Below are 14,468 nucleotides of genomic sequence, written 5' to 3' on the forward strand. Positions count from 1 at the left end.
ACGCACAGAAGCAGAAGGGAGGGGAGAAGCAGCCTAATCAAAACTAACAGCAGGATTTCTGCTCACACTTCAAACCAAGAGCAGCTAAAGCCCTTCATTTCTGGTTCTTGAAAGCAAACCCCTGGAGTCTGTGTGGAGAAGTGCTCCACAAAGAACTGACAGCCCTTTGAATTCAGCCACTTGCAGCAGAACTAGCCTCCTTCCGCCTCCCCCAACATTTTTCCATTCTCAGTCCTTTATTCATTGGTATTGCTATTACACGCTTACTGACCTTTTCATTTATACGACAAACCCGAGCATTCACTTCTGGAGCCTGAGGTTCATTATCCATACTTATTTTAGGCAACTACCCATCCTACATTCTTTTCAATTTCAAGCTCTCTGGTTCTTGAGATGTTGCTTGAACCATATCTCTTGAGAAGTCTAGGTATTCAGCATCTTTTCTCCTTTTTGTTTGAAATTATGCATACCTCTTGGCTTCATATGGCTCATCTTAGTTGGACCAAACACTTCTCCTCTCCCCAGCCAAATGTTTTTCTCTGAAACATGTTTTACTATTTTAGCATTACAGAAACAACTTGGGAACCCAAATAATTTGGGCAAGCATCCAGTAAAACTTAGAGGAACCTCAAAAAAGCCTGGACAACCCCTTGAAAGTCATCAGGAAACTGGAAGTTGCTTTGTTATGCACTCTGGTGCATTGCAACAGTCGCAGTGCATAAGTTTTAGCTCTTGGGCCAGACTCACAACCACCATACAGGAAACAGTAGTAGGGGGGTAAAACCTCAGAGCATGCCCAGCACTAACTAAAGCTTCCCAAAATTTGTAGCAGAATATCACAGAAAGAAAAGCCAGATTTTCCAAAGCGTGCTGGCATACTTCAGTGTGGACAGGCATTGTGCAAGGAACTTCTGCCAGCACAGCTACCCTTTGCCAACTGTAGTCTTAAGTGTCTTGAAAAGAAGCACCAGCACCCTTGTCAGAAAATATTTCCAGCAGGACTGTGAAGGGATGCCTCTATCTCCACTCAGTTCCAACCCAGCATTAAACCTCGAGCTTTTAAGTGCTAAAAAGCTATCAGTGCTTAAACCAGAACATACCTCATCACACAGGGGAAAAAGAAAAGCTCACTAAATTTCCATATGCTGCTAAAAGTTCAAAACGAGAGCAGCATGAGTGTTTTCTGCAAGATGTATTGCTTTCTGATGGTATTTTTGCAGAAGATAGGATTAGTTTCATGCTGTCTTGCAGCATGATCAAGGGCTATGTAAGGATGATAATTAAGTGAATTCTATTGCTAGCTGTCGCAAGTGATAAATACGATGCATAATTAAACAAGCGGCACCTAGACTGCCTGGAGGAAACAATTATTTAGTGCTTTCATTAGGACAGACTCATTTCTCTCGCATTTTTTTTCATTATGTACTTGTGTTTAACAAATCTGCTGAAAATGAGCAGCTTCATATTAACTCTCATGGTGGGGGCAGACCCCCGTGTGTCACCGGACGAGTGCCCACCTTGCGAGTACAGGAGGATCTGCATCTCCAGTAGCACACAGGTGAAAACCTGGACCAGGTTCTCCAGACCCAGCAGCTCGAAGACCTCCCGCAGCGGGTAGTCGGAGAGCGGCAGCTCGTTGGGCCCAGGTCGTTGGCAAATGATGGGCTCGTAAACCCCATAAAACTTCAGCGACCTGCCCGGGGGAGGCAGGGGCACCTCGTACAGGATGTTGTGGATGTAGCTCTCCAGGGGCAGCGGCGGCGGCTGCTGGGAGGTGACCGCCTTGTAGAGCTGGACCAGGAACTTCTTGCAGGCTTGCATGAAGGGCAGAGGGGTGATGAGGCATATGCATTTGGAGACGTACAGTGTGTCCCTGCTGATGTCATAGGAGTTGTACCGCTGGAGCTTGGCGAGGGAAGTGGCATCACCCTCGTCGATGCTGCTGGCCAGGGAGTCCATGCTGCAGGAGGACGAGGCGCAGACGCTGCTGTATTGCTCTGCATTGTGCATCTGGTACAGCGTCTGCATGGCTGTGCAGATCTGCTTGCTTGTGACCTCCTCGTAGAACGTGAGCACAAACCCGTACGTACGAGAGCCATCTTCTCTAGTGATTATGAATGAATGCAGCTGCGGATCTCTGTTATCGGCCTGCGTCCTGAAAGACAGCCCTTTGGGCATACACAGCTGAGGAAAAGAGAAAAGAAACAGATAAGGTTATCTAAGCTATGATTTTATTTTGTTACTTTTGCTTTACGGGTACATTCTTGTTTTCCATTGCATCATAACAAGCTGTTTGCCATTACACACAATCCTGAAAAAAACATCTATGAAAAAAAAATAAATTTTGATTTATCACTCAGCAAAATATTTTGCAGTGATTGTAACACTTGTGGGTGTTTCTTTGGGACATAGCCTTGGTGATAACTTGAGGCATTTTTCCAGGCATTCCTCAGGAATTCTATCAGCCATCTAATACAAAATAACATGTATCCAGCAAAACATGTTTGTACATCAGCATGAAACTCCTCATATTCTGACCAAACCAGTGTGATTACAAACAAAGAATAAAAGCTTTCTTTGTGTCTTCTATCTGAAGGAAAGAAAAAGAAAAAAAAAAAAAAAAAAAAGGAGAGGCAATAGGGAGACCCTTCAAAGAGCTCCTGCTGTTCCAACTTGCTCTTCCACTCAACTGAGTGCCTCCCCTAATGTCTTATCCTGACCAGGAGTAATTTCTTCTGATGGCAGAAAATGTCAAGAGAAGTAATAACGTGTGTTCTACCACATCCCACCCTGAACTTCACCTGTGCACCTTGCACAGACCACTCAACAGCCTGATAAAGCTGCTACCAGCCCAGCTGGCATTCAGACAGGTGGTCCAGACCCACTTCACAGCATGCTAGCAAACCCTTAAGTTATCTAGGACAGCTCCCATGTATTGTCCTAAAAGTTAATGTAAAGGGTAGTAAGTGGCCTGGGGTTGGTAGGATTTAATTCAATTGATGGCTTTGCTGACATATGTAATTGCAGCTTGAACCACTTTTAACAACGTCCACATTTTCATACAAAAAGCTTATAGTTTTTACTGAGGCGTTAACAGCAGTACCAAAATCCTTCAATAAAGAAGTAAAAACCCTTTGTTTTACACTTTATTTATTCTGCACAATAAATATCTCAACTCCATTTTTCGGCAGACTTGCTTAATAAAATTCTATTTCTAGAACGTGGACTTCCAGCAGTGTCTATAGCCTTATCAAATCTGATGTGTCTGAAATCACAGGTTTTGATCGCAGCTCTAGCAGGCAAATTTTCTTCGCTTTACAAAAAAAAAGTAAAATACTTGGGTAAGCAAATTATATGTACGGGTGCGTTGCAGAATTGATAAGCACCAGGAAAGTTCACACTAACTGAAACAATTTCGGATGGCTGGGTTAAATAAATTTTCTTTGAGTCTTAAATATTATTCCCTCCTCCCTTATATGCCCACTGCATAGTCACAAAGGGACCCATCTATTAAGTTTCCACTGTAGCCCAGCATGTGCAGAATATCAATATTTTAAGTCCCTGGCTGCAAACCCTGGCAAAGAGACTGCTGGGTTCGACCTCCAACAATGCATAGGAAAAGGCAGAGGAAAAAACAAGATGTGAGAGCACTGCAGCAGGGAAATGACCAAGAGCCTCTTAAGCTGCTAAGATCAATGGGAAGGGCCAATGATCATTTTCAAGTGATGCAGTGAGCTTCATGTTTGCAGTTAATGCATGAAAACTTTCATCTTAGTGCCTTGGACATCAGTGACTCCATCACGTCTGTATTTGCTACATGGACCACAGGAGAGCGTTGGGGAAAAGCTAACTTTGGAGGTGCTGGGGGTTTGAAAGCTCTGTGTCCTGGTAAAGCTGGCTGATGGGTACTAAAAAGGCAGTCAGTCATCTTTTCTGCATCTGCGTACAGCCACAGAAAACTATCCAAGATTACTGATCAAAGGATAAGACCTTGGTTTTCAGAGCACTTTACTATTTACAAGAATATTTAAACATATCTACCAGTGGGAAAATGTGGAATTAAATCATACTTGCAATAAGGCTTATAATCAACATGGTTTGTAAAAACAAAAGGAAGCTGCACAAAGCAGGACAAAAAGACGTCAATTAATCAATACCCCCATCTCTAGAAGTGATGAGGAAATGCTTTTTTTCTTTTTCTTTTTTCCCCAAACACAGGTGCAGGACACATACACTGTAATCCCTCCCTCCAGCCGGCCTTCACCAGATTCAGATGTTTCTAAACCAAAGGCTCCCCCTGGTCCACTGCCATCAGCGTGGGTTCACATATTCTTCCTTAGATTCTCTATTTCATGTTTTGAGCCCCTCTATATTTTTCACTCTCACAGCGTGCTATGGCAGTAAGTATTGCATCTATGCTTACTGCTATGTGGGTGAGGGATGCTTTTCTTTTTTAAAACCTGCTCCTTCAAATTATGCTGAGTAGCCTTTATTTTATTTCAGTATGTGAAATCCTAAATGGATGATACTTCCTTGGACTCTAGGAATATATGCAATTATTTACATACCTTGATGAACCAGAGGACTAAAATTGGGAGTATTATTTCCTAAAAAAAAAGATCACTTTCCTCTACAGAGACATTCAGCTTGGTATGACAGATGACTTGCAGAATGGCTACAGAAGATAGTATGTGACATTAGGCAGGGACAATCACTGAAAGCAGTGGGGGGAAGAAATATTTCCCTATTAAACAGAACTCTGCATACTTTGAAAGGGAGAGAAAACATGACTTGTAGGCAGAGTGATTTCTCAGGACTTCAGGGGGTTACTTTTAAAGCGACAGGATGGTTTCAGAAGGCAATTGAAATTCCCTAGGCATCCAACAGTGCTGAGTTCTCACAAGTTAACCTTCAAGGATTTATGCATTTTCTTCTCTGAGGAAAATTGCTTCTGGAAACTCACATAAAGCAAACACATAGGCAGAACTAATATGGCAAGGCAAGATCAGAAAGGCCAATAATTGCCTCAAGGGACTCTGTGGAGGTGGATATTACTTTAAATGATGTTTCAGATCAAAACAATAAAGAAGTTTTCCAAAAGATGATTTAAAAGACCATTAAATACTGCTGCTGTTAGTAAATGCTTTTTTTTTTTTTTCTTTCCTCCAAAGACATTACAAATGAAAGATGTGTTCTTCAGCTATTTGATTTCAGCTGAATGCAGCTCGTTCAATTATTTTATTTTAATAGGTCTCTTGCTGGTTTGGGTATTCCATTTTTGTCTGATAATATGATCACAATTCATGAATACTAGATGTTTTCAAACGTAATGTGGGGGACAGATAATGCAGCAATTCCAGTTATTGCCTCTTTCTGCCATATTCCTGCCGCACACCCCCATCACTCCACCTATTCTGAACACCCCTAATTCAGAGGCAGAACTAAAAAGCAGAAGCAGACTCTGCAGTTGAGTTATTATCATCTTAACTGTGCTTGTCAAGCATTGTTCTGATTCTTTTGTGCCTATTATATACACAAAGTAATGTGGAGACCAACCCAAATATTGCACCATCTCCATCAGTGCACATTTGGAAGCAGAGAACAGAAATTCCCAGCTGTCAGCGGGCAGAGTGACTGATACTGGCATCAGGCTCATCTCTGCCTTTCTGTGCGTGACTGCAGTGCCACACTGTCAGCTCTCAGTGTCATTGCTACCTCCAGCTCCTGTGTTTTCATGTTGAATATTTGGCACAATGCTAAAAAATAAAAAATAAGATAAATTCAGCAGTAAGGGAGATGATCTTTGGAGATTTCCAGACCTTCACGATTGCAGGAAAATTTCAAACTGTGAACTAAATGTAATTCAGGCTGTATTTTCAAAAGCCATTTATTTATTTATTTATTTATTTTTAATGTGTTCCCCATGTCTCCATCAGCCTGAGGGCCATGAGATTCTCCTGATCTCATCTCTGCATCATAAGCAGAGGTTAGTTCTGATTTGCAATAGCTCGTATGCAGTCCTACCTTCCTCAAGTGTAAGGCACATTTGAACTAGATTAGGGGGAAGGGGCTCCTTAATTTTCTAATTTTGAGTTAGACCCAGTAGGCAGTTTTGAAGATAGCTAGAATTGGTAATACTGCTTTAATGATATTATTACAATTGTTTACTTTTAAATCACAAAACAAATAGCTTTTTCTATGCTAGAAAGCGTATCTTAAACAACAATAGTCTGTTGTCTTTGTCAAGAATAATAATAAACACTCTGGTGATTTTGGCAACATCCTGTGAATATCAACTTTTTGGGAAAGTTTCCAGTGGTCTTTTAATTCTCAATGCCCCTGTATAAATTTCCAGAAGCTGTTTTCTCCTCCCTTGCCCAGTCATGAGACTTAGCCACATCGTCAGACTTGCAAATTCAGCTGAGAAGAAAGAGAGATACAGAGGACGCATTGTTGTAGAGGTACCATTAAAAGTGATCACCTAACAAAAGCTGTGGTTTAGGCAAGTTCAACCTTCTGAGTAAAGAGACCTTGTGACGCGCAGCATCAAGATTTTTGTTGTACTCAAAAATTTCACATAAATATTAGTCTCTCAGGAATTCTTGGATTTGCCTCCTTCCCACCTGATGTGTATCCTGGGTGACTGTGACCTCCTCAGTCAGCCACTGAGACAGTGGTTAGACTTGTTTCATCACATAGCATATTTAATTAGAAGTAGTCAGGTAAATACAGCATCTTATTTTTGTTTTGCTTGAAAGCACTGTGTATTTTCACAATATCTCCTCCTCTGCAGCAGTTCAACCAGCATGCATATTTGCTGCATTTAGTCCCAGCAAAAGCTCCCTGTGCACCATATCACAAGCACAGGTTGTAAACAACCCAGGAATCATTTTCGACTTGAAGTTGGCAGGAAACAACAGCTCAAGAAGGGAATTTCTCTACCTACCATGTTGACTGCATCCTGGTCAAAGGGGTTCCACTCAATGTTCTGAGGATAATGGGCCAAAACCTTGGACTTGAAGGTTCTTCTTAAGGGACTCTGGTCAAAATTCTCTCCTGCAACAAGTGAAAAAATAACGTCACAACAGTGAGCCTTCTGAGAGAGCTGGCCTGGGCAGCTTTCATTCACTTCATTCTTTATTTATTTATTTAGGTGAAATCTGACATGCATTTTCCCAACAGATGTACCGCTTCTGAAAGAGAATCAAAGATGCACACTCAGCCTAACCTTAACCTTCTTCCCTTAAAATCTTAGCACAGTTGCAATGCAGCTTCAAGCTGAGTATCTTCTGCATGAAAATTTATCATTAAGACAAAAAATACTGATGGAGTTTTATGGAAAAAGACCCTGTAATCAACCGGATCTCCATAATCTCCATATTTCTCTGTAGTTTCAATAGTGAGATAGGGCTTTACTTAGATGCTGAAAGAGCTCTCTATCTCAAGTTTGTATGAAATGGTCAATAAAAAGTACAAGCACCTCTCAGTTATTACAAATTATTTAAGGATTCATTACAGATTATGTTTTATATCCCAAGTTCTGCACAAAGATTAAACTTTTATTTTTCCTATGTCAGATTTCAAGGACAGATGTTTTCCACGCAGAGAAAAATGAAATTAGACTTCAAGCAGAAACACATCCAGTTATCAGCATACAACGAGTGTATTTCAAAGGGATATTGCCAGTGGAGTTTCTATCATTGGAAATTCTATGGTATGCAACACAGTGATCAAAAGAGGAAGTACTTAAAAATTGGTGAATTTTACTAAAATATACTGCCTTCCTCGCCCATGTAGTAGCTTACTAATTTAAGGCTTCTTGCTTTAAAGACTAACAGGTGGGACTTTCCTCTTCAGTTCCTTTTTCATATGAGAGGAGAAAGGGATGAAGGCCCTAAGTTCAAAATGTTAAAGATGTCCAAAGCTTACCCTGCACTCAGAGGCTGCCTTTGAGACTTCTTAGTGTTACTTAGATACTTTAAAAATATATTGCTACTGAAATAGAATATCATTTCTTTAAAAATATAAATATTTTAATCTCTTTTTTTTAAAAAGTATAAAGAGAAATATGTTTTCTTAGAGGAGAAATTATTTTGGATGAAAAACCATTTGATTACTTGGCAAGCTGTAAAAGCAAGCCCCTGTTCCTGCAGAAACGAGTCCCTAACCTCACTAACCTTTCTCTCAAGGCAAAGTGGACTGTGGGAGTGTAATTTGTGCCTGTTGAGCTCCATATGACAACACAACATTTACACAGCTAACAGCCTCTAAATGATGTTGCAAAATTCATAGCTGAGCAGTTACCCTAAGGTTACTGAGGCCCCAGGCATTTAACACATGCCCTTTGCTCGTTGCAAATCACAGGCTACACAATCATTTGGCTCACAGTGGACTATTTTATTACTTTTTATACAGGAAACCTATGAATCAGTATTAGTACATGGAAATTTCTGTACAAACTGATACTTGCAAACAGAGTTTCTCAGGCTTTCCCTTGCAGAGCTTAGGATCTGCAAGTAATTGAAGGGAACATGTGAGAGAAATACACAGTTGCAATTCACAAGGCAATAATTATCCCAGCAAAGTTTTAGGAGGGTTGTAAACCAGTTGCTGCATAAAATACTGCCTTAAAAAAATTAAAAAATAAAAAAAAAAATTAAAAAAAAAACACTACATGGATTTATTTTTTTTTTCCAGAGGGGGGAAATAAAAATGGTTAATGAGATTAATGAGTGCATAGAAACCTTTAGCACATCCTGAATACAGAAGGCAGAGCCCACAATGCAGTGGCACATTCTCTTTGCTGCCCTGCCACAGCAGCATTATTTGCATGCAGCCAGGTGGAGGAAGAGGAGGCAAAGGTCGGGGATTTCTTGCACCAAAACCAGCCTTCTGCTGGGTCACATGTGGTCGGGCAGAAACTCCTCAAGATGTGTGACTCAGCTGTGCTGGGGCTACACCTTGCCCTGCTGTAAAAGCTGCCCTGCCAGGTGAGCTCCAGAGCTAGCTCTGTCTCCAGCTCGGCTTCACCGCATGCAAATAATGGGTTTCAAATCTTTCCCTTCCCAAGACCTCTTTATGATTTTAAGGATACGGGTATTTTTATACATTGCTCATTTTTAATGTGACTTAGGGCATGTTCCTGCATTTTTATTTTTTTCTAGCGTTGTTTCACTTTATTTTGGTGGATAAATGTAGGGGAAAAAATAAGCTTCTACAAGGATATTTAGTGCCTGGGAGGAGAAAAGCTCCAAGATGATGCGGTGCTGTGTGTTTCCTGGGGCAGGAGAAACTGCAAATGGAAAGATGTGAGGAGCTCTTGCAGGAGAGTCCAGCCTGCTTCTCAAATTGCTCAAGGCAACCCCAAAAATCCAGCAAAAGTGCATGCATCATAAAAATGAAGAAAACTGGAGGTTTCAGCTAAACTGGGTCATATCAGAAAAACACGTCAGTGTTTAGCTCACTAGTTCATCACATTTTTCAAGCAGGACAAGGCTTGCTGCTAGCTTCTGTGGCTTTCTAGAGCATAAACTTTGCAAAGATCCTGTTCCTGCTGTTACAAGGCCATATGAATCAACTAGACAAAAAACAGAGTATTTCTCCATTATATGTCAGTAGAATAACCTCTTATTTTGGTCCAGAAGTTCTTTGCTGAGGCACTAAAGTAAAAGATACAATGCTATCCACCGATTTCTGAAGTTGCATAGATAAAAACCCCAACAAGGAAAGCCAGCAAAAATTCTGTGTCCAGTTATGCACCTAAACATATTTGGCAACATTTTTCTTCATACTATCAAAGAGTAATTAAAGTGCTTGCTTATCCAAATAAATATGCATGAGGTTATTTCCTAATTAGATCTTCAATCTTCCTCGCATCTGATGCTGTTTATCTTACAGCTGTGAATTAGCAGCAAGGCAGGCATTTGATGCTAAATTCATTTGGGTGCTTCTGCTCGAACTTTGAAGAGCACATAGACAACTTGGTCAAGATCTCCGCTGTTAACAGAAAGTGACCACTGCAGTCCACGTTTCTTTAAAGGTTCCCCTTCTGATGACTAAAAATGTTAGTGAAGTAACCTAACTAACTGATGCTATTTACACAACCTGTGAGGTTCAGAGACAGTTCACAGGCTGAACCCATTGCAGGTTCTCGGTGGGTACACAATTGTACAGGTGTTACAAAAACACCTTTTGCTTGAAAAACAAGCCACAGTCAAGAACCAGCTGGACAATTAATCAATTATTAGCACATGCCTGCAAATGGAAGTCCAGTAGCATTGCACAGTAAGGACATCACTTACTGTTTCTATCACTTGGTCTCATACAGAGGCACCACAGAAATTGGGGCAGGCTCTGCCTGGGCTCCCTGCTTGTGGGGCACACTCAGGAGGGCCCTGCTTCCAGCACACCAACGTCGTGTGACACCTTGGGGACACAGCTCTGTGCCCTGAGACCCAGTGTGACACCAAACCACCTGGCTGTCACCTAAATGGGTTCCATATGTGCACAGGAACAGAGCACTGGGCACTTGGTTTGGTGGGTCTCTACAAGTTGGGCAATGAGGTTTGTGTTGGAGGAGAGGGCAGCTGCTGCATGGTGCCTGATGCCACCTCACATTTAAGTGTCCTCTGACAGGAGAGCAGCACTGATGGGCTGTGGAAGCACATCAGATTGCTCAGAGAGCTTTGCAGGGTAAATCTGGAAGGCTCCTGCACTAGAAAACACTCTCCTCTCCCAGTCCGGTGACTCATTGACCAATCCCACCAGATAAAGCTGTACTTATTTCCACATTAGACCAAAAATTACATCACCGGGGAACTGAGAGTGGGGAAGCCCTTGACCTTTTTCTGTTCTTGTTATTGAACATCCTTTGTCTCATTTTCCCTATAAACCTCCCTGCTTATTTGACAGGCAGTACTCTAGTGTCACCTGGAGCAATTGGAAAAGAATAAGTTGCATTTGCCAGTAAACCATGGTAAATGTGATAAACTGAGGGTTTCAATCAGGTTTTGGAGATAACCAATAATTTATATGCTACTGCAAATACTTGTATCATTGTTTAGATGTCAGACATGTCTAAAACATTCTGTTTGTGAAGCATAAACGTTATTTTTAAAAATCTGGCTTTCCAAAACCAGCAGTAACAGTCTTCTAGTAGGCTGACAACTTGGATTCATTTTACCCAGCAAAGTAAATGGCACAAATAACTTACCTTTGTAGAGTCTCAGGGTTTGCATTTTGCTACTAGAGATTATTTTTTTTTTAATTTAAATAAATGATCAAATACACACAAGGAACGATTTTCTCAATCATTGAACACAAGCCAGAAGAGAAGAGCCAACAGAGCACACCAGAGGGAATCAATCGGTTATTAGTTCGAAGGGACACGACACTGCACCCTCCATACAAAGCTGCTCCCAGGAAGCGAGACAGGGTAAACTTTCGAAGGAGACAGATAATTTTGGACAGAAACAGTAGAAGGGTTTGACAGAAAGCAGCCTGCATGTCAGAGTGAAGTGCCGTCGTGTGGCCAGACCACCAGACAGCACCCGGCTCTCACCCACACGAGATGAGAGGCGTGGACCACACTGACAAGGGGCTGGAGGAGACCCACAGGGAGGAAAACCTTCTTGGCAAACATGGAAGGGACCTGGACTGAAGGGTACATTATAGGATCTACTGTCACCTTGCTCAGTTCTGAACTTAGGAGGCACATGTAGCAAATAACTTTTTTTTTTTTTTAGCTGCTACTGTAGGCAAACAGTGAATTTTCATTACATCTACTACACTCTTAAATGCATGCTTGCTAGCTTCCAAAAGAGGATTAGCAAGGTACATTAAAAATGAAGCAAGTATCAAATGTAAATTGAATCCATATTCTAAAATATTAATGGCCAGATAACAGTACTGTGAGTACTGACAGTAACACCGTATTTGATGTGTGGGACACATTCATGTGAACAGCACATCTCATAGGGTAAGCTCCCTTCCGAAGGCAAGTTAAAAAGTTGGCTTTGAGTCAAATCCTTTTAATTTCTGTGTATTTTCAAAAAAAAAAAAACATTCAAGTATTTTTCAAAATTGTGTAAAATGTGTCAGGCTTAAGTTCAGTTTCAAGTGGATACCACATCTTATGCAATGGTACTTTAAGAAAGCTTGTGCTTTCCCTTAAAGGCACTCATTTCTATAGGGCATTTAGTTTCAAAATAAAAGTAAATGCTGAAGCAATGGATGCTAATGTCATTTCAAAGTGAGAAGATTTCTCAAAATTAGAAAATAAGCATCTTTATGTTTCGGGTGAAGGATGAAATTACTAGGGAAATGCAGCTGCAGTTGTGAGGTTGTCAGTCATGATAGCTTTCATATGAGTGATCATATTTAAAAATTTAGTGATGTTAAGGTTTCAAATAGATCTGTATTAATTATCACAGCTACAGAGGCATACAAAAATACATACTAAATAGGCAAAGGCATCCTCTACCCACACCCTCTGGTCCAGGGAATGCCAGCTATCGGCCGGTCCTTACAGGCTCTGGAACGTAGACAGGAATGTTTGTGACTACCAAAATAAAAATATCTTTTATTCCTTTAGAGGAACATACTGGGAACACGAATGTGCACAGTTCTGTGGATCATGGTCACAACCTCTTTGATAGCTATTTCTAATTAAAAGTGTTCAGCACATCCAGCTATGTTATTTCCCTGCAGGCTGAACTTTGTTAAGCTTATTGGATAACTGTGTGAGCCTGCATGAGAAGCTAGAAATATACAGCATGCAAGTGGGGACAACACAGAGACAGGAATAATGCCTGGCTGTTGATTGTTGGGTTCAGGAACTGGTTACTTGGAGCAGCACACAAATTGAGCTCTGCTGCACCTTTACGCCAAAGCAGCAGTAGTTAGCTACTCAGTATTCAAGGACATGAACTCAAAGGCATCATCTCCTACCACATATTCTCATAATCTTATGGTGGAAGAGGGAAATGATATGAAGAGGGGGACTGGGACAGGGCAGAATAAACAGTTTTTGTTCCAAAATTTTGAAGTCTGAGTTTATTCAGCAGTAAAATGTTGTCTGTAAGATGGTGGTGGCTTTACCTATCTATTTTGGAGTTATGGTGTGAGCAGGGACTAACCTACCTAGTAAAACTCCTGCATGTCAGTATTTAGAGGAATTGACTGATATTTAAGCTTGAAGGCATAGTAGGTTGTGTCCTCTATCTGCAAAGCTGTTTGTATTTGTACAGACCTCTCTAACACTGGTATTTATCTCAAGAATCCAAAAGATGCTTCCTTCAGGATTCAGGAACCTCTGAGTCCCTGTAGCAGAAATTGGTGGATCTAGACCTTCCAGTGTCCTTTGTCTACAAATGTAGACAACTAAGTCTAGCTGGATTTCTTGCTAGGTATCCTCTAATACAGCCTCACACAAGATTTTTTGGTCTTTATCAAGCACCCACAAGATCTAGCCTATTGTATATCCACTAATATACCTGACACCACCAGTGGCGTTTCCTTGGAGAAGGGAAGTACATCTGCCAAGAGAGCTTCAAGGAAAAGAATAAAATTTACCAGATATTGATTTAAGTGAGGTAGAAGAGTGAAAAAATCCAAGGCTTTGGTTTCTAAACTCTGACCCTTAATTTGATTCAAGGGGAACTGGAAGATGGAAATAAAGAGACACAGAGGGCCTGATTATTGATTTGTCCTTAACCCCTGTTTACCTGAGGCTTTGTTTGCAGTATCTGAGCTCTTGCCATGGAGATCTGCTTCTAGCCATTTGTACAAGACTACACAACATAAGAAACAGAAATAAAGAAAGCACGTATGAACAACATGAAAAGATATACAAATGTACTGGGGAAAGGGAGGGGGGAAAAAAAGGTGAAACGAACTGTTGAACACATTGACAGACATTGTAGAAATGCTTGTCAAAATTAGTAACAAGATTAAATTCTAAGTACTTCAAACAGCATGCTGCCATATAGTTTTCCTATTACAAAATCTGCTTTGTTCATATATTAAGCCATTCCAGAGCCTGGGAAAAAATGTTATTTAACCATCGCTGAACTAAAATCAAGAAGCTTTTGTTAGTATAATACTGTTAGCTATGTTGTTGCATCTTCAATGCTGTACTGGATGTTACTTTCAGGACTTTTTAAAGTTACTTATTACAAGACAGAAATGATGAATAGAACTATTAGGGTGGTTTTTAGGTGAAGCTTTGAAGAAGTGAGCTCTACGTTTATAACTTGGATGAACAATTTTAATCTCTTCCAGTAACAGATCCACCAAAAAGTGCTCATAATGATAAATGGAAAACTGCCCTTCTATCACATCTAATGCAGGTTTCTCACAACCATTTTGCTCATCTTCTGCAGAAAAACAAGAATCTTTTCACAGATACCATAGCGTTCCTTCGTCAAGCAAAGTCCCATTCCTAGACTGCACAGAGGCAATATGCAATC

The 14,468-nt window shown here is 40.8% G+C and overlaps 1 protein-coding gene across 1 annotated transcript in view; it reads right to left on the reverse strand.

Annotated features, from left to right (window-relative positions):
- The window catches only part of DENND5B (DENN domain containing 5B), a 110,554-nt gene that overhangs the window by 52,953 nt on the left and 43,133 nt on the right, over nucleotides 1-14,468 (reverse strand). Inside the window, exons 2-3 of the mRNA XM_084306619.1 lie at nucleotides 6,947-7,056; nucleotides 1,518-2,184 (exon numbers count right to left, since the gene is read on the reverse strand). Coding sequence (XP_084162745.1) covers nucleotides 1,518-2,184; nucleotides 6,947-7,056 — 777 coding nt within the window. The remainder of the gene's footprint in view (nucleotides 1-1,517; nucleotides 2,185-6,946; nucleotides 7,057-14,468) is intronic.

Source organism: Netta rufina, assembly GCF_964035555.1.
Source record: "Netta rufina genome assembly, chromosome: 1".
NCBI classification, from domain to species: domain Eukaryota; kingdom Metazoa; phylum Chordata; class Aves; order Anseriformes; family Anatidae; genus Netta; species Netta rufina.